The 25,237-nt window shown below is 44.9% G+C and overlaps 1 protein-coding gene across 2 annotated transcripts in view; it reads right to left on the reverse strand.

The window, feature by feature from the left end:
• Positions 1-25,237, reverse strand: part of MYOF (myoferlin) — a 159,518-nt gene that overhangs the window by 97,716 nt on the left and 36,565 nt on the right. Inside the window, exons 4-5 of one of the 2 annotated variants that reach the window (XM_059398147.1) lie at positions 15,311-15,419; positions 12,605-12,678 (exon numbers count right to left, since the gene is read on the reverse strand). In XM_059398147.1, coding sequence (XP_059254130.1) covers positions 12,605-12,678; positions 15,311-15,419 — 183 coding nt within the window. Of the gene's footprint in view, positions 1-12,590; positions 12,679-15,310; positions 15,420-25,237 lie in introns of both variants that reach the window. The other variant, XM_059398148.1, reaches the window with a different exon arrangement.

Raw genomic sequence — 25,237 nt, forward strand, 5'->3', positions numbered from 1 at the left:
ATGTCTCCCCTTTCTTTTTTTCTTTTTTTTTTTTAAGATTTTATTTATTTATTTGACAGAGAAAGATCACAAGTAGGCAGAGAGGCAGGCAGAGAGAGAGGAAGGGAAACAGGCCCCCTGCTGAGCAGAGAGCCCTATGCGGGACTCGATTCCAGGACCCGGAGATCATGACCTGAGCCGAAGGCAGTGGCTTAACCCACTGAGCCACCCAGGCGCCCCTCCCCTTTCTTTTATTCACAAACTCATTTAAACTCACTGACCAACTTCAGCTTTTTTTGGCTTAATAGACAAAAAGTGTGAACTCCTGATAATCTGTACAGTATAATTGAAGAGATTCTAGAAGACTAGCTACCTCATCCAAAAAATAACACCATTTGCATTCCCTACCTTTGGATTCTGAAACTCCTCCTTTACAACGCAAAATCATGTAAGAGATCGAATTCCCATGCGGACACATTTGTCACACTGTAGTATGAGTTAGTTCAGTCAGATTGCTGTGTAGCACAGCTCTTAAAGCCTGGGCTCTGGAATCATGTGGCCTAGGTTCAAATCCCATTTTTAAGTTGTGCGGGTCTAAGTTCTCCATTTCTGCTTCAGTTTTCTCATTCGTAAGAAGGGAAAAATAATAGTATTTACCTCGGCATTATTGTAAAGATAAAATTAATCCACATGCAAGCCTTCAGTATGGTGCCTTGCACAGAGAAACACCCAATAAATCAATCTTTTATTTATTTATTTATTTATTTGAACTTTTGTTTGGTGGGAACACAGACTACTACAACACTGCCCAGAGAGCAGGCATGAGGTGGGGGTGGGGACTGGAGCAGTCAGTGGGCAGCACAGGGGAGGGGAGCACAGAGTGAGGAAGGGGCAACCACAAGAAAGTCCCCCCACCCCCCACTATGTACTGCTTCAGAGTTCTGCCCAGGGTGAACGCTCCCTTCGCCACCCCTCATTCACACTCAGCTTATCCAGCCACTTGTATCTGTAAAGGTCAACCATGAACTCTCCTTGTTAAGCTCAGGGCCCTTTTCTGAGTCTTTCCACCCCACCAAACATAGCCTCAGGCACTGGACACTCACACAAACTTCTTTGAGTCCTGCAATGTCTGCCTGGCACTCTGACTAAACCTTCTCGCGTTCTTCATGGGCTCCTTCCATGTCCTACTCCCCAGGTGTGACTTCCCACACTGTTCCTCAGCCTCTGCTCCTCTGACCTGAAGCTCTCTGCATCTACACTTTGGAGTCATAGACCACAGAGTGTTAGGCTAGAGGGCACTCCGAAGTCCCCTGGTCAGACATGCCCCTCACCACAGCATCCAGACAAGATCACTGAGGGCCAGAAAGCTCAGGTGACCTGTTAGGTTATTGGGAGCTAAGATGAAATGAGGACCAGATCTTCACCCTACCTCACCCTAGGCTCACATCCAGCCTCCAAACCAGGCTGTGGGGGAAGGAGGAACTGTCAACCTGGTTCTTCAGCATCTTTGTCAGAAGACCAGGAAACCCCAGAGAGGTCAAAGGCAGGAAAGGCTACCTTTGCTCTGCAAGATAATCTGGGTCTCGTCTACCCCATTCTTGAAGAGCCTTCAAAAGCAAGGCTTGCCTGCCACCCATCTTGGGGCGCCAGTGTCTTAGAATGTCCCTCTTCCCATCCTTGACTGGGTGAATTCCTCAACTCCCTCAAGCTCCAGGTGGAACAGACGGTCTCCGGACAGCACCACACATGATCCTACCCAGGGGCTTGGTGCATGCAGAACCAACGAGGGGACACAGCCCTGCCTTGAGTTCCTCAGCCCTGTGTGCAAAGTTGTGGCACAGCTCTCGACAGAGAGTACCCGGATGCTGGGGGGCACTCCTCTGACCTCTGCCTCAGGGAAACACAGAAGGTCAAGAGCTCCGCCGCTGCAAATCCGTTCTGAACTAGGCAGGGGCTAGTCTGGATGCCTCTAGGGTCCCGACAACTAAGAAACTCCCTTCATTCCTCCAGGGCCAAAGCAAGGCTTTTCTCCCCACTGCGGACTGTTCCATTTGGGGTTGGTGGTTATGGAGGGCAGCAAGCAGAAGGAGGGGTAGCTTGTACCCCTTTGTGGTGCCGGACTACAAGTCCTCACGAAACTCTTCACAGATGCTCCAGAAAGACTACAGGCAACAAAGACCCAGTTTCTTCTAGGAAATACCTTCCGCTCTTCAGACTTGAGGCTGAAATGGGTCAGAGGAAACCAGCCTGAGTCATGGCAACTGCCAGCATCTTTGTACAGCCACAGCAGGATCTTTGGGCAGGAAATCGTCCTTTATGTGGCAGGAAGCTGCACAGCGTTCAACGGTGCCACCCTAAGAGGTCCACAAGGAGAGAGGGGGCCCTCTAGACCCTAACGCGCACACACACCTCTGCAAGCTGTCTCGCTCCCAGAGGCGGGTGGTTGTGTGTTCATGCCCTGTGGTGGAGACCCAGGACCTGAGCCATAGCCAGGGGGATGTGCAAGGAGAACTCTTCATGACCACAGAGGGGCAACATTGTGTGGAGAGCCACCGACTACACAGAAAGTTGCTGGGTGTGTTTGCTTCCTTGTAGTTCTGATTGCAACAGAGAACCCCAAACCACGTGGCTTACAACAATCGAGATTTATTCTCTGAGAGTTCCCAACCCTGGAAGGAGGGTGCTGGCAGGGCTGTGCTCCCTCAGAGCCACCAGCTCATCTGATCCTCTTCCATTCCTTAATGGAGAGTCCTTTCTGGAATTTTTTTTTTTTTTTTTTTTTTTTTTTTTTTTTTTTAGTAGGCTCCCTACCCAGCAAGGACCCCCAAGGTGGATCCTGAGATCAAGACCTGAGCGGAAGTCAAGAGTCAGATGCTTAACCACTGAGTCACCCAAGCACCCCCTTTCTGGAATATTTTATGCTTTTTGCGGGGGCGGACGGGAAGTGTCATAGCAATCTGTTTTTTTAGACTCCTAGAATGTCCTTCTCTGCCTGCGATATTCTGTAACATTAGTTTTAGAGAAAAAAAAACCTTCTTGCCTCTTATTACCTGGTGGCTCCTGGCTTCTTTGGCTTGTGGCTGTATCCTTTCCATCTCTGCCTCCATCATCACGTGGCTTGCTCCCCTGTATAATTGTGTATCATCATCTCTTTGTATAAGGATACCAGCTACTAGATTTAGGGCCTGCCCTAATCCAGTATGATTTCATCTTAGCTAATTACATCCGCAAAGATCCCATTTCCAAACAAGGTCACCGTCTGAGGTTCTGTGTAGGAATTTGGAGGGGACATCATTCAACTCCCTACAGAAGCCATCTTCTATATCTTTCCAGCATGTTCTATCTATTACTCCAGTCCACAGTCTGCAGCCACACTAGGCTCCCCCAAACTATCAAACACACTATCTCCCTGTCCCCTCCCCAACCCCACCACTGCCTTTCACATCCTTTTCTCCTGACCTGCGCTCTCACACTGCCATGCTCCTCTTTACCCCTCAACTCCTTCCCTTTTCTGGCGTATTGTACTCATCTGGTTCATTCCACCTCCACTCCCTCCACCACTTCATCCAGGAGCTGAACTTGGTTGAACACTCACCTTCCTGACTCATCTTACTTTAATTTCATGATCACACCCCTGAAGTGGTCTTGCAGGACTCCCTGGCCATCTACCGTATTTCCAAGGCATCTATTCAAAGTTTCCCTGGATTCTGGTCTGAGAAGGCCACTAATTAGCCAACAAAGTCAAATCACTCCGCCTTTCTGAGCTTCCTCATCTTTTAAACCTTGATCACTTCTGATACCCTCTCTATCCTTCTCATTGCCAGCTAATGAACTTGCTTCTTATTTCATTGAGAAAACACGCAATCAGAAGAGAATATCGCCATCCTCCCAACTCCAAGTCAACCTTCCTACCTGCAACCGTTGTCTGCCTTCCCTCCTGCTACAATCACTGAACTGTCTGTGCTCTCAACCTGGGTTCAATCCTTTTGTAGGTGCACAGATCTCATCTCCTCTCCCTACTCACGGATTTTGCTTCTGCACTTTCTCCCTCTGTATCTGCTCATCAGTTTTCCTTTCTTAGCTGGATCATTCAGATGTGCTGAAATAGAGCTCACAATAAAAAGCAAAAAACCAACAAAACAAAACAAAAACAAAACAACTTTCCTTGACTCCATAGTGCCCCCTAGAGTTACTGCTCTACTTTTCTGCTCCTCTTAAGGGTCACTTGGGCCATGACAAGTTCTTCACAATTCCCTTACAAGAATGCTATCCCAGCTCTTCAACAATTACCACACCACTCGGTCAAACCCTACCAAGCTTCTGATCACAGCCAACACGGACCTGTCGCCTTTCTGACAGTCAGTAACCCTCGATGTGATCCACATTTGGTTCTAAGTAATACCTCAGTTCACACTTAGCAATGGCTCTCCATCATAACTCCAGCTACTTAACAAAACAAGTCTTCACATTTCCTGAGATGTACTGTTGACTTCTTTCTAGAAGTTCAACAGCAACAATCCTACAAATAGCTCTTGCGTGTCATCACTGGTGACACTGATGGCTGTCTGTTCACCCAGTGCTGAAGAGCTGGCAGCCCCTAGGGGACCTTAGGATGCAGTCAAGTGTGCCTCTGGCATGCCCAACTGTGCCCTTCCCCAGTGGGTTGAAACTCCCTCCTTCAAAATACCGTGCTCTCTTACTGTAGCAGAAGAGAATGAGCTATCAGTCACTCAGATGTCACCAGAACTGCAGGTCAGCCTTTCCCTGCCCTCACATTCATTCTGTGAGAGCTTCCCCATGGAGGCAACTCCTAGGAGTGGCTGAAGAAGACAGTCACCGCCTGGTTTCCTCCTGGCCTGTAATACACATCCTCTTCCCAGCCAGCAGCACCAACACTGTTCCATGCCTCTCATCTTTCCACCAAGGCCTGAACTGGGCCAGCATTCCATCTAATCTTCTTTCATTCCTTGATGGAGAGTTCTTTCTGGAATATTTTATGCCTTTTCCTTTCCCCCTGGTCACAGCAACTCTGTTTTTCTAGAGTCCTAGAATATCAACCTCTGCCTATGATATTAACTTTGCTTCTCATGACAAAGTGTTGTTAAGTGGTTAAGGCAAAAGTCACTTCTAAATCAGAACAAAAGGCTGGTGTCATATCAGTGTAAGTCAAAAAGTACAAAGCAGAATGGGAGAGAGGAAGTTTCTAAGCATGAAAACATTTTGGAGATAACATACTGATTTGGCTGTAATGTTGAATAATAACTTTTCTGAGTTTCTAATATGTGAGACATTATATAAATTCATATCTGCATTCGACCATAAGCAATTCATTACCCTCCACCCCGATTCTTGGGTAAATAGCACTATATGTGCACTAAGAATTTTCTGGAATGGTTCTATACATAGACCAGAGCAAAGGTATCATGGAAGAGCCTCTAACCCAACGGTGATGCAAACACAGGCTTGCAGGGAAATCTTGGCAACATTTGCCTTAGATCAATTGAGCTGTGACCCAGTCTAGCAAACATTGCCCAAAGAGCACTGACTGAGTCTGGGCAAGATAATGTTAACCAGGTAAAATGCTCAACTCCAGAGCTTCTTAAAGTCGGCTCCAAATTCTGCTCTCATCAGGATCTCCCAGAAGTTCCTATTAACCACAGAGATTGGGGAGGTCCCCTCTAGTCCACCTAAGACATACTTTCTGGACGGAAATAAGCACATTTAAAGATCCCCTTTGAGGATTTTTACTGTGTTTAAAATTTAAGAACTGCTGTTTTGTTATGACCACTTTGGTATTCTGAAACAACTTGGGAAAAAATTGGCCTAATAGAATCAATTTGCAGAACAATGTCAGAGGCAATCCTGGATTGGGTCTCCCAGCAATCTCCTAGCACACTGGTAAATTTTCCAGTTCAGTTCTGACCAACTCCATCCCTTCTTCAACATGTTCCGTGGATCCCCACAGTCTATCCAAGAATAAATGTCTCAGTCTGGCATTTCCAATCCCTGGGAATACGCTTCCCTATTACTACACCCATGAATGAATCAGTCACTTTCATCGGTTCACCAGTGTTCCCCAAAATGCCCTTCTTGAAAAGAAACATTTAAACAATATACACTGCCCATGCATCATTCACTTAATTCATTCAACCAATCGAGCATTTATTGAACAATTATGACCTAGTGGTAGGCACTAAGAATACATAGTTGAAATAGATAGCTGAAAAAGTACTTTCTCTAAAAATATTGTGTCCCATGTAACAGTCTGATGAGTCCTCTGTTGAGGAATTTATTATATTCAGCTCTGACCTATACTTATTCGTGTTTATATACTTATATCTTACCTTTCTACTGAAATGCAAGCTCCTTGGTGGCAAACAATGCCTTTCTCATCTCTCTACGCCCCAGGTGTCAATCAATATTTTCTAAACTGAATTTTATTTTATTTTATTTAAATTCAATATAAACTGGATTGAACTTAACTTTAAGCATGGTGACTTTAGTGTTTATGGAATTAAATAAATTTGAAGTGGCAATGTCTAATGTGAATGAGTTATTGTATTTCTATTGTTAATGCACAAATTCAACAGATGGTTCTTCAAAAATAGATGTGAGATTTTAAAAACAGTTCATTCTGGCTACAGGAATGTAAATTCCAGTCAAGCTAACTGATATCTGGTGAATCAAGTTGGCAAGGTAACAGGTTTTCAGGAAGTCAAGTCTGTTATCTGGGTCACCCTACCCTTTCTGTCATGGAAACAGTCTTGGAGGTGGGTCAATGAAAGAGGTATTTTTGACACCACACACGTGCAAACCACCAATGCCCAGGGTCTGTAATCTTTGTCATCTTGATATAAGAGCTCTACAAAAGCATTCCTTAAAAACAAACCCCTTAGATATAACACCAAAGACACAGTCCTCAAAAGAAAGAATCGATAAGCTGGACTTCATTAAAATTAAAAGCTTCTGGTCTACAAAAGATAATGTCAAGGTAATGAGAAGACAAGCCAAAGACTGGGAGAAAATATTTGTAAAAGATACAACTGATCAAGGACAGTTATCCTTTATATATACAAAATATATACTAAGAACTCTTAAAACTCAACAAGAAAACAAACAAACAACTTGATTAATAAGTGGACCAAAGACCTGACAACTCACCAAAGACAAAGATACACAGGTGGAAGGCAAGAATATGAAAAGATGCTCCAAAATCCTATGTTATCATGGAAATGCAAATTAAAACAATGAGATACACTATTAGGATGACCAAAATCTGGAAGACTGACAACGCCAAATGCTGGTGAGGTTGTAGAGCAACAGGAACTCTCACACATGGCTGGTATGAAGGCAAAATGGTACGGCCACTTTGTAAGACTATTTGGGAGCTTCTTACAAAACTAAGCATACTCTTCCCATGTGATCCAGTAATCATGCTGCTTGGTATTTAGCCAAAGAGGCTGAAACTGTCTCCCCATAAAATCTATACATGGATGTTTATAGGGGCTTTATTCATAACTGCCAAACTTGAAAGCCACCAATATGTCCTTCAGGAGGTGAATGGGTAAATAAACTGTGGTACATCCAGACAATAGAAAATTATTCAGTGCTTAAAAGTGAGCTACCTAACCATGAAAAGACATGGGAAAATCTTAAGTGCATACCACTAACTCAGAGCCAATCTGAAAAGACTGCATACTATAGGGTTCCAATGCAATGACATTCTGAAAAAGGCAAAACTATGGGGACAAGAAAGAGATCGGGGGGTCACCAAAGATTGGGTGGTGGGATGAATATGCAAAGCACAGCGGATTTTAGGGCAGTGAAAATACTCTGTATGATATTAAAATCATGGATATAGGTCATTACACACTTGTCCAAACCCTAAAATATACACCACCAAGAGTGAACTCTAAGGGAAACTAGGACTTTGGGTGACTATGATGTGTCAACATCTGTTCATCCTTTGTAAAAAAAGATATCATTCTGATAAGGTACACTGATGCCAGGGAAGGCTATGTAGTGTGGGGGCAGGGTGTGTATCTGAAATCTGTTATCTTCCTCTCAATATTGTGTGAAACCTAAAACTGCTCTAAAAGAAAACAAAGCCCTCAGGGCACCTGGGTGGTTCAGTGGGTTAAAGCCTCTGCCTTTGGCTCAGGTCATGATTTCAGGGGCCTGGGATCGAGCCCCACATTGGGTTCTCTGCTCAGCAGGGAGCCTGCTTCCCCCTCTCTCTCTGCCTGCCTCTCTGCCTACTTATGCTGTCAAATAAATAAATAAAATCTTTTTTAAACAATTAAAAAAAGAAAAGTAAACAAAGCCCTCAAATATATACACCGACACACACAAGACCCTCAGGTATCCAATTCCTGGGTCTTATGGTCAAATTAGTTTTCTTAAATTTCCAGGGGTAATTTTTCCTAAATATCTTCACTTTTGTGTTCTATCATTCAGATTTCTTCTATGCAGGACCCACTATGTGGATGGTAATCTTTAAAATGGGTATTGGTGGGCGCCTGGGTGGCTCAGTGGGTTAAAGCCTCTGCCTTCGGCTCAGGTCATGATCCCAGGGTCCTGGGATCAAGCCTCGCATAGGGCTCTCTGCTCAGCAGGGAGCCTGCTTCCTCCTCTCTCTCTGCCTGCCTCTCTGCCTACTTGTGATCTCTGTCTGTCAAATAAATAAAATCTTAAAAAAATAAAATAAAACGGATATTGGTAATCATGAACAGTGGTTATCTCCAGAGGATGGGACTACAGAAGATTTGCACATTCTGTGTTTTTATATTTCTGTAATGTTTAATTTTTATAAGCAGGTATTGCTTTTGTACTCAGAAAGAAGATCAACAAGTTCAAATTTTTTTAAAAAAATTGTAAAGATCTGTATAAATGCGAAGAAGCAAACTCCTTACATAGAAAGGTAAAGTGTTTAAAAGAGTCAATTGAAAGGTAGGGAAAAAAAAAGAAATTCTGGGCCAAATGTTCTGTTTAGGTTATTAAAGTATGTGATAGCAAGAGGTGTGGCTGTCTTGCTGTTATTTCTCCGCCATGTATTTATTGGTCTTAGAGTCTTCCCTAGCATGGAGTTCGAGTGAGTATCCAAAGATATCTTTGCTTAGTTTAACTGACTTGTCTTAATTAAGACAAAAAAGGTTTTCCCTTGAGATATCCAAATAACCGAGAATATTGTAAGTTTTGTTAAATGCTGAAGAAGCTGGACTACAAAGCGTACATTCAGAATGTCACCCTTGACCCAGCTTTGGTGAACAGTCATCTAATGGAGCAAAGACAGCACTTCCAGATCAAAGAACCCTGTTCATTTTTTAAAATAAAGAAATTTCATTTTGTCATCTTACACTTAAAAATGAAATTGACCTGCAGACACAGCTCGTTTCCTGGCCCGCCCCTGTTAAAACTCTTTGTTTCAAATCCAAATAAAAGGAGCCCAGGTTCTGGTTTATTTCCGGTCTCCATCCAGCAGTATCAGGGATTCTAGAGAACTTCTGGGAAAGACCTTGGCCGACTGCCATCGCAGAGCCTGCTGGGAGTGAGCTTGCGAAGAAAATGGGTGAACTCCCAGTCCATGAACACCGCTGGACCATTAGTGCTGCTGACAGTCTCGGAGGGGACAAACAGGAGCCTCAAGCAAAGGGAGCCTAGACGGCAAGGATTTTCTTGGGTTTAAACGTTTAGAGTTGGCACTGTTCTCATTTCTAAGAACACTCCTTCCCTCCCCACCAAAGCCCTCCCCGCCCCACCCCGGCCTTTTCCCCATTTTTCCTTTTGCTCCAGGGAAATCGTATGGTTTCTGAGCTTGGCCCGACCTTGGTCCATCTCAGGAGAGGGGACCTCCTCCTACACTCTCAAATATCTAGATAAGTTGCTTATTCTCAAAGTCTCTCTGGTTCACTAGGACACCACCTTTTCCTCCCCCCCCCCCAAGATATTTAAAAATAAGCATTAAGTCATCCCAACGTGATTTTGAGCCAAGCCAGATCATTCTTTTCCAATAGATCTGATATTTAGAGGAAACAATTTGAATGTTCATACACAGTGTGCCACCCAACTGAGCTCATGACTACACGTCACCTGGAATTGTTTTTGCAAAAACAGTAATAATAATGATAATAGTAACAATAGCCACCATTAAGGTAAGCACGGAGTGGTAGGCACAGTAGTACTTTATATGCCTTACCTCATTGAATTCCTGCAACAACTTTCTAAGTTAGGTGCCATTATCATCCCTGACTTTAACGTAAAGGAAGTTGAGATTCAGAGAGGCTAAGTGACTTGCCCAAGGTTACGTGGCAAATTAACAACAGACGCAGACAGAATCCAGCCTAGGCCAGTCTGCCCCCCCCCCCCCCAGGCCTTCGTTCTTATGTTACACTTTTAGGCTTAAAATAAATAAATAAATAATTTTTTCTCTAAACCTGGACTGAACATGCCTGGAGGGCAGGAGCTTTACCCCAAAGCATTATCACCCCTCGCTGCAGAATCTGGCAATAGGTAGGTAGAGAAACTCACCAACCACTCTATTTCCTAAATATTAAGAAATGGTGTGGCACCAGTTTACTTCTTTTACTTGAATTATCCATAGCATTATTTCTTCCCCAGAGCCCTGGCTGAAGCAGTAAACAAAGGGCCCATTTATTGTTTTAGCTCTTGAAATGAACACAATGATACTGTCTTTTATCTACCAGTATACCAGCAGAAGCCACGCCCATCTCTAACCTCAGAATGTGACCTTATCTGGAAATACAGCCTTTGAGGATGTAATCAAGCTAAGACTGAGATCACACTGGACGAAGGTGGCCTAATCCAATGACTGGGGTCCTGACAAGAGGGAAGAAATTTGGAGACACCCAGGGCGCACACCCTGGGAAGACAGAGGCAGAGACTGGAGTGGTCAGTCTAGGAGCCTAGGAACACAAAGGATTAGCAGCAATCACCAGAAGTGAGGACAGAGGCCTAGAACAAAATTTCCCTCCGGTCCCCAGAAGGAACCAACCCAGCCAACATCTTGATGTCTAGCCTCCAGAACTGGGAGGGAATCAGTTTCTATTGTTGAAGCCAGCCAGTGGATGGGGCTCCATTACCGCAGCTCCAGAAAACCAACCAACAGGCTCTGGCTAGAAAAATATGTCAGTGTGAGAAAAGGTACCCAGAGCCTTCCAATTCAGAGGCAATTCCAGATCTCCTGCCAGCTGGGGCTATATTTGCAGGCCAGAAAGTCCCTACTGTCCTTCCAAGCAGGCTGATGTTAAATCCCGGTGACAGCGGGCTTTGAAGATGGGGTGAGAAAGAAATGGGTAGGACCCGTCACTTCAGCCCCTGACGGTGTGCTATGCTGGACTGGACTGTTGCCCCTGGGTTTTACTCGTCACGACAGCCATGACAGCAAAAGGACCATGACTATTCTCCTAGGGCTGAGAGCATCTGAGCAGCACGCAGCGTGCCCACAGTGCTGCCAGGACAGGCCCTGCCAGCATGCTGGGACAATTCTGACCGTCCCCATGGGAGATGGCTCCAGATGACCCACTTTAAACCCTTACAAGTACTTGGCCAAGAAGTGAGCCAGAACCTCAATAATAGGCCATCTGCGGGGTGTGGGTGAGCAGGAACAGTAGCTGCGCTCAGGGAGGCAGAGAGGAGGCACTGGAGGGGCCAAGGAACCCACTTGGGTTGTGGAGAGCGGAGTTCAGAACCACGAGAAATGAAGAGACAGGCCCTGAGGAGCCAAGGCTGTTAGGAACAAGTGCCAAGGTGTGCTCCCAGGAAGAACTTCTGGGCAGGAACGGGAGCCCCTCTTTGCTGAGGCACATGCCAGGGCCAGGGAAACACGGGTATTCGGTGAGGCATCTCGGAGAAGAGGACGGGGCAGAGACACTGTTAGCATCACATCACCTTCGGAAACCGCTAACAGGAGGTCAAACTTGGTTGCCTGAAAGGCCTGTCTCGCAGACTTCCCTCCACCTGAGGCCCAAAACCCTCCCCAGAGCCAGCAGCCCCAACCCCATCCAGGGCGGCCTCAGTGCCCTGAATGGCCAATAATCCCTCCCAGAGAACAGGGAGCAGAAGGTGAGTCATACTGAGAGAAACAAGGAGCTGCTCAGGGACTAGGGCAGAGTCAAGGCCAAGGGAGAGAAAGAGGCTCCAATCCAAAGGCACTGGCCATGAGGCTGGCGACAGAGAGCACAGCCTGCACACCACACATTTAGGATGTGAAGAGACACACGAACAGACTCGAGGCCGCTCCTGTAACTTATCAATCAGAGCCATTCCAGCCATGGGCAGAAGCTATAAACCCGAAGCAAAGCCTTGCTTGGGATCTTCCTCTGGAGCCTGTGTGTTGAAGAGCCCACAGTGAGGCTGGTCAATAAGAGGCTGTCTCACCCTTCTTTGCCCTGAAGGGCATCTCACATACAACTGTATCGTCCCAGTTTGGGGCCAGCTCCCCTGCCTCGTGGGGCCCTGTCCAGGTGGGCAGGGAGCTACAGACCATATAATGAAAGGACAAAGAAGGCTCTCTTGTAGATTCTTGGAGACTCCTTGGATGTCTTGAACAGATCACCTCCGGCGCAGGCTGGGCTTCCCAAGGGTCAGCTTACCTTCTGTGACGGACACACTGGTCCCACTGGGGTCATTTGGATGTGGAGCAGAAGGTGGGTCATAGCCAATCACCAGGTCAATGGTGGCCTAGGTAGAAATAATTCATTGCAGAGAGAATGAGTGCAGGGTAATGGACTCAATGCAAACCAAATCAGCAGGAGTAAAAGGTTCTGGAAGGGGCGAGAAGAGTAGGGGAGAAAGATCACACACGCTCCATTGCTTCTATCCTCCCTCTTGTGAGCCAGGTGGGCGGGGAAGCCTGGGAAAGGAGTTACCTGTTACAGGTTGCCAAGTGTACCATTGCTAAAGGGCAACCTCGCAAACTGGAGCAAAGTTGTAATAAGCAAGCATGACCTTGTGATTGGCCTCCATCCTAGCCTTGAGATGGCCTCCAGTCAAAGAGGCTTATTTTACATGGTTCAGTTAGCTATCTGCACCTTGACTTCTTTATTCACCGCTGAGATTTATTTTCATTTTTCCCTTCTCTAAAAATAACTTGAGTGACTAACAAAAATTATATAACAATGTGATTCATAAAACAGGGTAAAAAAGGGAAGCAAGTCTGATTATAGAGAAAACAAATACACAAATCAAGATCATTGCATCTTGTGTAAATGTGACTCCAAGATGGCTAGGAATCAAGGCAAGACGAATAGAAAATGTTATGTAACTTTCATTTTCAGAAAGGAAGAAACATGCTAGTTCCTTATAGGAAATACAATTGTTTCCATTTTTTAAATCTGTGACAACTTTGTCACATTGGGTGTTACCCTAGGGCAGAGTTTCCTATACTTAGGTATTTCATGAACCTACAAAATTTCAAAAAAACTTCTAGGGGGCATCCACATACGGATGCTAACCCAAGCCCACAGCTATAGCTACTGTTATGATAATTTCACAAAAGAAATTAATTTTAACAGTAAAAATGAGGAAGGACAAACCGCAGAATAAATGCAATCCTTTGCAAATAAGGATGGTGCATGGGTGCACGCAAACACCCACACGCCTGCACGGACACACCCAAGTCACCGGTTGAAATACAGAGGTAATATTTAGAACATAGTCATACTGAAAAATCATTGTTTATCGGAAATTCAAATTTAAATGGGCATCTCATACTTCCACCTGCCACTCCTGCTACACCTGGTAAAATCTAGTACGTGCATGCATGCGCTGGTGCACACACACACGTGCACCACATTACCTTTTTCTCATCTGTCTGTTCATCCATGAATATTCCCTCATGGATCAGCACATTCCTGAACTACAGATCCGGGAGATACTTAGCAGAACAATGAATGAAGCCCCCAATAAGAGTTTCCCAGCGAAAAAAGAATCCTAAGAGCAGCATCCCATGGCTACCTCTGCCAAAGCCCCAGGCCATAAGCTGAAGGCGGAGTGCAAGAAGCACTGAGGGGCTCAATGGCCAAACTTTAGTGTCAAATTTTCAAAACTTAGAAGAGTCATGGATGGCTCAACTGCTGGATCAGTGATTTCCGGATAATGTCAGGATTCCCAGAAGTGCCCCAGTTCTATGTGTGCTTGCTTCTGTGCTTAAAAAACAAAACAAAACAAAACAAAACAAAACAAAACAAAACAAAAACAAAAACCAGCCAGAAACATCGCTGACTTGGACTGTCTTTCCTAAGTATCATTTCTCTCAGCTGGGTTTTGGAAAAATAGATGAAAGATGATATCCTGAGTTTATGTTTTAGTATTAGAATGCGGATTCCCAGCAAACCAATAAGTTTTGGAGCCTAGACCAACACACTGACATTCTGAATAGGGCTTTAAGAAGCCTAACTGTATTCTGGCTTATGGGGATGGCCCGTTTTAGTACAAAATTTTCCTCCTTTGTCCAGGCTCCCAAACAAAATAAATTGATTGAAAGGTAAAGGAGTTAGAGGTTAATGGAGCAAGCATGGTAGCTTTACGAGCACTGTTAGCAATCAGAAACCTGAGAGCTATGATCTTTGAGTTCATATATTTCTTTCAAGTTCCCTCGAGAAAGAGAATTCTGGGTGCGCATCAGACAGTATCAGTATGCACTTATTTAGAGAGGCTGTGGTCAGAAAACAGTGAGCTGCCGATCAGTGATAAACACCATGATATTCACATCTTGATGTTCCAAGGTAATGCTAATGAAATACCTTCTACAGAATTTTTCAGAGTGTGTCTGAGGCACACAGCTATGCTGACCACGCAAATGTAAACATCCAAGGGAATATGCACAGAGCTATACCAAGAGAGGGTCCCACTCACTCCACACCATTTTCTTCTATCAAAGAAAATCAAGTTTACCTAATCTACTAGCTCTGTGATTCCAAGGACAGGATGAGGCCATATCATTTGCAAGTGGACCTGTTATCTCAAAAACCACAGGGGTGCCTGCATACGTGTGTGTGTGTGTGTGTGTGGAGGGGGGTGAACTGATGATCATTTCACTCTTCTTTTTTTTTTTTTAAAGATTTTATTTATTTATTTGACAGAGATCACAAGTAGGCAGAGAATCAGGCAGAGAGAGAGGAGGAAGCAGGCTCCCCGCTGAGCAGAAAGCCCAATGTGGGGCTCGATACCAGGACCCTGAGATCATGACCTGAGCCAAAGGCAGAGGCTTAACCCACTAAGCCACCCAGGTGCCCCTAATTTCACTCTTCTTAATGAACTTTTTGCTTCTTATCTCACTTCAAAGCCATTCAACCAAAGAGAAAGTGCTCACCCCAGTATCTTGCCCCTTTTCGTTCAGCAGGGGGATGAGTTTGTACGGCAGTGATCTGCTCTGGTCACCAATCAGGTCCTTCAGGGCAACAGTGGCCGTGCCAATTAACCTGCGGGAGAAACGAGAGAGTGCACGGGAACCTAAGTGAGAGGCACGCTTCTGCTGACTCAGCGGACCTCCCCATTCCCTTTGAATTCATCTGTTAGTGTTAAAATCACTCATCGTGAAATAAATTTTGGGAATTTTGGCAATACACATCACTTTTCCAGAAGAAGCAGTCATTTCGAGAGTCTAACTGTGGTGCCTGGGAAATTTCAAGTCATGAATGAGATGACCCATGAATGGGTGACAGAGACCGAACAGCACTCCTCAGGGTCCAAGGAGAGAGAAAAGTAGGACAAAATCCAAGCATTCCTCTTGCAGTGTAAATAAAAAGACCCATCAAACATTGCCCCTGTAAAAATGCCCCTCCGCTCTCCAGGGAGACCTTCTGCTAATGGAAATAGGTGGCTAGTTTACCGATGAGGCCAATTTACTAACCTGTATACTATGGAGAATTCAGAAGCCAGATTTGTGTCCTTCTCTGTGTTCCTGGACATGGAGGGGTTATGTCAGCCTCAAGCCCTTACCCAGCTCCCTGTCAGTGCACATACCCTAGTGGTCCAGAAGCACACATGTCCCTGCTCACCACAGTCAGGCCCGTAAAGGCAGAGATTATTGCTTTCTCTCTTCTTTTTTTTAAATTGCTTTTTCTGTTCAGTGCTCTCACCCCACTGGTTGGAACAGAGTTCATTTATTTAGTGAAGGAAATAATAAATAAGTCTATACATATTAAGAAAGAATACCCAAAACATGTTTTATAGTTAGAGCCCATGGTCAAAAAAATTTACTGAACACACAGCCCCTAAGAGTTAGTGAATATAAAAATGTGACCCGCAGAATACAGTCTGTACATTGAGGGTTTGTAATGGACAATACAGTATGAGATTGGGTGAACTGAAGACGTTCCCTTCGTGAAAGGCAATGAAAAAGCAAAGAAAGCCCAGAGATGTCCTCTCAGTATGGACACCAAAAAAAGGAAAAGAGAAACTGGGAGAATTTAAAAATATTATTTACTTACACCCTGCCTACATTTGTGGTGACAGATATGATAGCATGATCATTCATATGAAAACAGAAAACTAAGCATCAAATCCTCAAAGTGATAGAAGAGATTCTTTATATCAAGAAACCCAGGATGAAGAAACCATAGTTGAGCATAAAACGTAACTCTGTGCTTTTGGACAAAAGTAGTAGTCAGGAGAGTATATTTGTAGTGAAGTATTTCTTTCATTTTTCACATGTTCACAGTTTCTTTAAAAATCAGGAGTGAGGGGAACCTGGGTGGCTCAGTGGGTTAAAGCCTCTGTCTTCTGCTCGGGTCATGGTCCCGGGGTCCTGGGATCGAGCCCCGCATAGGGCTCTCTGCTCAGTGGGGAGCCTGCTTCCTCCTCTCTCTCTCTGCCCACCTCTCTGCCTACTTGTGATCTGTCAAATAAATAAATAAAAACCTTTAAAAAAAAAAAACCAGGAGTGAACAACAGATGAAGGGATAAAGAAGATGTGGTGTATATATATACAATGGAATACTATGCAGCCATCAAAAAATGAAACCTTGCCATTTGCAATGATGTGTTCGGAACTAGAGGGTATTATGCAGAGCAAAATAAGCCAACTAGAGAAAGACAATTATCAGATGATCTCTCAGATATGAGAAATTTGAGAGGCAGCGATCATGATGGGTAGGAAGGGGGAAAAAATGAAACAAGATGGAATCAGGAGGGAGACAAACCATAAGAGACTCTTAATCTCATGAAACAAACTGAGGGTTTCTGGGGGGCTAGGTGATGGACATTGGGGAGGCTATGTGCTATGGTGAGTGCTGTGAAATGTGTAAGCCTGACGATTCACAGACCTGTACTGCTGGGACAAATAATACATTATATGTTAATTTAAAAAAACAGTGTTAATCACACACACACAGAAAAGTCAGCAGTGAAAACTGATATTAATGTGTGAACGTCTATTTTGAATTGATGTATATCTGTATTCTCCTGTCAAGACCGCAGAAATGGAACTAGACTATAGATCTGGGGTCTGTCACTCCACCACATATATCCACTGACTCGACTATATGAATAAGTGACTTCATTTTCTGTGAACAGGCATATTATATTGCACAAGATCAGAAAATTGCTATGGTACCCTGTTTCACCTAATCTACCCAATGGCATGAAACACTTGGTTTCTTGGGAAAATGCACGTTCTTGGACAGAACATCACATAAAACGGCCAATGATCGTGATGGTTTCTCAGCTCTTCTCATGTCCCACGTAGCATCCATTACTGGCAATGGAAAAGACAGATTCTGCCTCCAGAGGTGAAAAGTGAACATTTCAGCCCTTTTAGGTCAATACAAGAATTAGGTCTCACAGTCAAAGTAGACAATTGATGGAACCTTTATAGAGTAGTTTCTCAGATGAGTAGATGTCCTAAGTTTGCTAGATTTTAAAAAACTGGGTATGTTTTCTCCTCACTTAGATTTTAATTCCCCTAACATATTGAGGACAAGAGTCTACACATGACTCCTTCGCCACCAGATGAAACAATCACACCTCCCACACAGAGCGAGAGTCCCTGGCAAAATCTCGTCCGTGTCTCCCTCAGCTCCACGTGATATGAGCCTGATGAGCATTTCTTCCCAAGTTTTAAAAATAGCATAATGAGCCATGAGGTTGGCTAACTGAGTTTTCAGGATGAAATGGGGAAACTATAATTTCAGAGGTCATCTGGTATTAAATGTCTGAATGAGGTACTCGCCTTGAAAGACATGGAAACACACTGGATTTTATTCCTCATGGTTCCAGGATTCATAACTATACGATTAAGAAAATAACACTGTACACTGGGACACATACAGATTTGCTTCTGCTGAAGCCAGGGTGACCTATAACTATCAGCAATAAATAGTTCTTAGGAGATAACAAAGTATAGCATCCTGGGTCAAAACCTTTCAGTACTGAGGGCTGGCCTGGGGGCGGACCAGCATTTACCAACCATGGTACTACTGACATTTTGAACTGGACAATTCTTTGTTTTGGGGGGCTGCCCTGGGCTTTGAAAGACATTCAGCAGCATCCTTGGCATCAACACATGGTCATGTCTACACGTTGCCCACCGGGCCCCACTGGGCAAAATCACCGCAGGTTGAGAAGTTCTGGGTTAGACAATTTGTTCTTGTGCTAAGTCAGTGTCCCAACTTCCTTCAAGCCTTGGCTATGTCGCCAAACTCTCTGAGTCCACATCGTCATCTGCAAATGAGTGGTTTGAAGTAAATAACTTCTCAGACCCTTCTCAGCTATTAAAGTCTGTAGCTAGACTCAAACATGTGATATTTTCTATGTAGATCTATTTAGGAAACCATCTCACGTTAAATATTTCTTTTCTCTTAAAGTCCTTGTTCATTGATTTAGGAAAAATAGATCTTAAAATACAACCATGTTGGACAATCCAGAATACTAGGCAGGGTTTCTGCCTTCAAGCGTTTTGGCCCTATAATCTCATGGGTCAAGCTTAAACTCATATGGTGTCAGGGGAAAGGTTAGGCCCATAACAGAATTGTGGACTATAGTGTAAGACAGTACGGAGTGGTGCCTTGTGCTAACTAGAGAGAGCAGGCTCACCTGAGACACGAAGCCCATCCACTGGCCCTTCCCGACCCCAATTGGTTTCACAGCCTCCATTCTGACTCAACCACTGTCTGCAGCCTCCATTCTGACTCAACCACTGCCCAAACACTTTGAGAGGGTGGTAACAGACAGCAGCCAGGAATGGAGTAAAAGAAAAGCAACCCATTCTAACTCAAACCTCAATTCCTTCTTTCAGAAACCCTTAGCCCCATTTCTTAAGATTTATCTTTTGCATCATAAAATTCTGATGCTTTGGTGTTTACACGTGGGAGAGGTGGTTTAAAGAAAATTTCACTTTCTTTTTTTCTGAAGTAAAGATATGGTGTTTAGATGAAAGCCTGGAAAGATTTTAACTGCCCCCCACCTCAATATTTTTAACAGCTGGGTTGAGTTGAAGAAAAATGCAAGCAGCTACAATGACTAAGAGCTTTCACTGTAAATTGGAGGAAACGCCCCCTATGGGCAAGTCTGAGCTCTGCAGGACTCCCAGGGTCCAGTCAGCCTGGTGTGGGCTGTTTTGTGATGTTGCCTGGACACGGATTACTGTGAGAGGCTGGGAAATGATGACCTGGCCTCCTACACAGGGGACAAGAACAGTGCAGCCGGACCACAAGCCATTTTCCTTTAAAGGAGGGGACACTAAACCAAGAAACCCTTTTTCTTTCACATTACTAATGCCATAAATATGCTAACACGTTACAGTGGAACAGTACTGCGCACGCTTTGCCCTGAATCTTCATAGAAAAATAAGAGTCTCCCCATGGACTCCACCCAACAGTAAAACAGATGGACCACGTCTCAAAAGGAAACTTTACAGTGAAAGAATCTCAAGGCCCTTTAGCTCTCCAGCTTTGTTTGCAGAATTAATAAGCTGCAGATGTATTCTGAAGTGAAGAAAAAGCCAAACCCGCTCTCATCCCTTACAGTGCTTGAACATCTAGATGGTGCTGAGTAGGATCTCCGTGCAACTTGGAATTAATTCTGAGCAACGGAGCTGGGAGCCAGTCAACTTAGTCATGCAAAGCCTGGTTATGAACTTCTTTAACTTGTTAAAACAGAGTCTAGTTTGTTTAAAAAGGAGAAAAGGGAAACGCTGTCCCCCTTAGCACAGACACAAATGTTAACAGCCACATGCCACTGTGGTGAGTAAGGGCTTTGCTGGCCGAGTTCTTAATCATGAGAGCTCACACCTATCAAGCTGTCTGTAAAGCAGGGGCACAGCCCACATGGATTACTGGAGGAGGGATTACTGGAAATTCCTTCACGAAGGGAAGGAAAAAGATGCTGGACTCTGGAAAGTAAATCACATGCTGTACCGTGTTTGCCCCTACCGACTGCAGTGTGCCTCAGCTTTCCATCCTCAGCAGAGGAATAACAATCCCCAGCTGGGATGTAGACAAATACTTCTCCAAGCTGCTCCCAGGACCTTCTAGAAACCCTGAAAGGGCCAGTCATGCCCACCCTTTGAAGCCCTGGGCTCTCAGCTGGCTAAGCTTGTCATTTTGACCGTACCAAGCCGGTGTGGCTTTGGGGTTCCCTGGCTGGGCCCCCTCACCCGTCCCCACACGTCTTCCCCAGGGCCAGTATGGGTCAAGCTCCTCCCCCTGCCCTACCCCCACCCAAGCCCACAGGTGGGAGAGCTGGGTTTACACCTTGCTTATGACTGGATGGGTGGAAGAAGCGGTGGTGACCATGACAGCAAGTCTTATTACAGGAAGCTGACTGTAAGCCAAAACCCCCTCAAAGGACGTCTTCTGGGAGGTTCCATCCACTTCACCAGTGGGAAACCCTCCTGAGTCTCCCAGGCAGCCCACCCTGGCCCTTTGGATTGGCTCATTCACCGTTTCTGAAACTGTGGTTCCCTAGACCTCCCGGACGCAGAATCACTAGGACAGTCGCTGACTCCCAGGACCCTGAGTCAGACTTTGTCTTTAGCTCATTCTTATACCCAGGAAGTTCGAGAAACAGTCATGAGAACAGTGATTCTCAGTGGCAGTGGGAAAGTAGAGGGTTGGGGTGTGGGTGCGGTGTAGGAAAGGCAGCTGGCAAAGCTAGATCTGGAGAGAGGGAGACATGTAGTTTTTAAAAGTACATTCAATAGGATAACACAGGTTCACATTTGAGAAACGGGCATAGAAATCCAACTATATGATAGCACAAAGTAGTAAACAAAACTCGAATAAAATCTACTCGGAGAGCCTAGCTGTCTGCACCTTTCCTGGGGCTTCGCCACCTCACTCCACCCCAGGATTGTCAGAGAGCCTCGGGGCCTTTGTCTGGCTCATCAAATTGTGGCTCCCAAGCTTGGCTGTGTACCAACCCCCCCGAGGTAGGACTGTGTGCTGTACTTTTCACAAACCCCGTTCCTGGGTTTTGGAATCACTGACCTACCTGGTCTGGAGGCTGTGGCAGGTTTTGCAACATTCAGGGCCGGCAACAACTTCTTTTTCCCAGTCCCTCCCAACCCTGCTGCCTGCGGCAAACGGGGTCACTTCACCCAGAGAAGGAGCAGAGTGGAAGCCAAGGCCTCCGCACCAAAAGCTTTCCAGATCAGGGGGGCACCCAGGCCAGAGTCAGGCACTTTATGGCTGCGAGGAGCAGGTTAGCTAGCCTATCGCCTGGCATGCACGTGAAACTTGGGAATTACTTCTAAATGGCTATAACCCTATCTAGTTATTTCCACCTGACCAAGTCTCCTGTCCTTTCAGTCCTCAAGGCCCTGAATCTGTGCTTGCCTGCTTGTCCAGTGTAAGGGAACACCCGAGGTCTGTCTCTGCCTAATCCCCTCAGCCACTAGGATCAAGGTAGTAGTTTTCATTCATTCATCATTCATTCATTCATCAAGAGCTTGGACCCAACAAGGTAAGGGAAAATAGAATATCAATGATTGAGAACTTGGAGTTAGGCAGAGCTGACCAATTCAGACTCATCCTTGTAGGAGAGGCCGGATACAGGTTTTACTTCTCTGAGTCTCAGTTTCCTTGTCTGTAAAATGGGGATTACAGCAGCTACTGCCTAACAGAATTGTAAGGACGATGTGGTACGTGCTTAACAGTCACTTTTTATTATTTCAGAAATGACTCTAGAAAAAGGGCTCCAAAACAAGCATGTGACACCAGGCCAGTACTTACAGGGAAAGCTGGTATGTTACATACACAGCCTGAAACACAGGACGGGAGGCTGTCTATGAAGGGTTACGGGTACGTAGGCAGGAATGAACAGATAAGAACCCTTTCAACTACCCACATCCATTTCTGTTATGCAAGGTTCTTAAAACAAGTCCTTTCTCTTACATATATGAAACAGCTCCCCCTGCGATTCCAATGCTGTGTATACCAAGAGTCTGTTTGGAAAATAATTTGCATTTTCAGGGTTAGAGCAGAAGTAAATTTCAGCTGTAACTGAATTCTCATAAAACCCAATTAGTGGAATCTGAATAAAACTTTTAAAGCCACAGGTTCCATAAGATATTTCACTATAAAACAGACCCCAAACAACTTCTTATACAAAACCCCTATCTCAACCAGCATACACACACACACACACACACACACACACACCCCTTGTCATTTTCTCCTCCTTTCCCCTGCTTTATTTTTCTTCATCAGTACTGACCACCATCTGATACACTGTATGTTCCCTCCACTCAGATGTAAGCCCTGTGAAAGGCACTGAATTCTCCCCGTAGATGTAAGCCCTGTGAAAGGCACTGAATTCTCCCCGTGCTTCCCTAGAGCAGTGCCTGGTGCACATAGGCATTGGTACTTATTTGCAAATGAACATGTTAACTGATACATCACTGAAGATATTCCAAAAACCCTGCAAATGACTTGCAAGTTGTAAAGCTTCCTCTCCTAAGAGATGGGCCTCCAAGTGCAATTTCAAGACACTTATCGCTCTTGTCATTATGAAGTGCCTTTCTCAAGTCTCTCTGGGTCTTTCTCCAGGGCTGTGGGTGACCTTTACGTACTCATGAGATGTTAATGAACACCAGCAGATCTGTGGTGGCTTCTTAACTGGCTTCCCCACACACTGGGGTTCAGCCTTTCCAGCAACTGGAGTCTTCCAGCCCAAGCCAGTTTTCATCTTTCCATAGTTATGCTGCTCTCTTGAAAATATGGAACCAAGAACCCCATGCCACAGTAACATTGGCTTCTAGTCAGTTGTCCACACAGTCCGAGAAGCTTCTCCGGTGGGCTGTCCATCCTTCCTCACCCACCACAGCAGGGGAAGGAAAGGTGGTGATCCACCTCCACAAATCCCACTACTGTTTACATGTGGCAGTGACAGAAGCGTCTCATCGCTAGGAAAATCCAAATATTAAAAGACTGAAGACAAGTTCTTTTTGTATATCAGGAAATGAAAATTTCTCATAAGCCATACCATACCTCTCCACCAAATTAATTTCATTCCAGACCACAGTTTCTGTTTTCTCTAATAAAAAAGAAAAAGAAACAAACAAGAAACCAAAAGCCACAAACCTTTGCTCAGGGAGTTAGTATATTTCACAACCCAAGCCTGTCTTTTTTCTCCTTCGAATTCTGTAGCCCCAGTACCGCTCTGAGTGTATGTGTGTGGGCAGCTCTAGACTCCCACCTAATGTCCCCAACTCTGGAAGACGAGTGGGACCTGCCTGACTTCCCTCTCCCTGAACTGCCTGGAAACAGTCTCCAGGCATTAAGTTGGGGGATAAAGGGCTCATTTCATTTACCTCCCCTTTCTCAGTAGTCACTGTCCCATGTTACTCATGTTCACTATCTGAAAACATGGTTACGTATGTTTTCTGTAGTTTTTTGGTGTATCAGGTGAGTGAGTAGATCTGGTTCCCGATATGTTATCGTAGTGCAAGCAGAACGTGCAAACTATGGTCACATTAAGGCCTGGAGGGGTTAAGTCACTTGCCTCAGGTCACCACTAGTCACCAGTAGAGCTGAGTCTCTAGGCAGTCCCTGTCTGCTTCTGAAATTTCAGCTTTCAAGCACTATGAGCTGCTGTCTTCCTCCCCTTAAGGTCCATATCTCTCTACAAAAAGGCAGGAACTCTGGGACAGGTGTTTGTTTCCCTTATGATCTGACCCCTTTGTGTTCTGACTCCTTTGCTGCTTTTACCCAAGCTGGAACCAGAGGGCTGTCCAGAGAACTGGGCTGGACAGAGTCCACATCGATGGGCCATTACTAGGTGGGCTAACTGTCCAATGTTAAGATATTTTAGATTTCATTCATCTATTAGTATCATAAACTTGTTAATTCATTCAACAAACACTTACTGAGAGCTTATTATGTGCTAGGCACTGAGCTAAGCACTGGTGTTACAGCAGCAAACAAGATAGATGTGGGGCTCACTGTCTAGTAGGGGAAGGCCAAGAGAATAACCAAATAGATAAGAAGATGTCAGATAAATAGTGGTGAACTAGATAAAGCAGGAATGTGGACTAGCCATATCTCTGAGTATTTATCTAAAACCCAACACAAATGTCCACATGCCCAGCTGGACTCCCCCCCACCACTCCCACACTCATAGGAGCTCCCTAACAGGAAGGGCTCTGAGGAAACAAGGCAGGGCAATGAGCAACAGTAGGGGCTGCTCCAGAGTGGGTGGTCCCAGATGCTGAGACCGAATGATAGCATTTCACGTCGACTGCAGTTAGAAGGAAAGAGTACTCCATGCAGAGGGAGCAGTGAATACAAAAACCCTAACAGGTAACTCTTCTTCCTCCTTAGCATGCATCCATGCCCAAGCATGCACACCACACACATGTGTGCGCGCACACACACACACTAACCTGAAAACTGGTAAACACTTTTCCTTACTACATTGCCAGGCTCCTAAAGTGGATTCTTCTTTAGGAACTCAGGTGGAGTGACAGCAGGACCAGGAGGCCTGAGAGGTTAGGGTCCCAGCCTCAAATCTCATCTTTGCTTCTCAAGGTCACTGTGAAGATCACATGAGACAAGATATACTTTCCAAATGTATCTTGTCCGTTGTAGAACATGAGTGTAAGTGACTTACTCTTCAAGAGTATACAAATGACTGCTTAAAACTGTTAAGGAGGGAGGAATTACCAATACTCTAATGATTGTTCTTAATTTTTTTTTTTTTTCAAAATTAGAAAGAAAAGTGACTTCCATTCTAGCGGACAATCAGAAATTCCACCTACATTCTGGTTCCTACTGGTGGTTTGAGGTTTTCAGTATAATGC

Source organism: Mustela nigripes, chromosome 4 (genome assembly GCF_022355385.1).
Source record: "Mustela nigripes isolate SB6536 chromosome 4, MUSNIG.SB6536, whole genome shotgun sequence".
NCBI lineage: Eukaryota > Metazoa > Chordata > Mammalia > Carnivora > Mustelidae > Mustela > Mustela nigripes.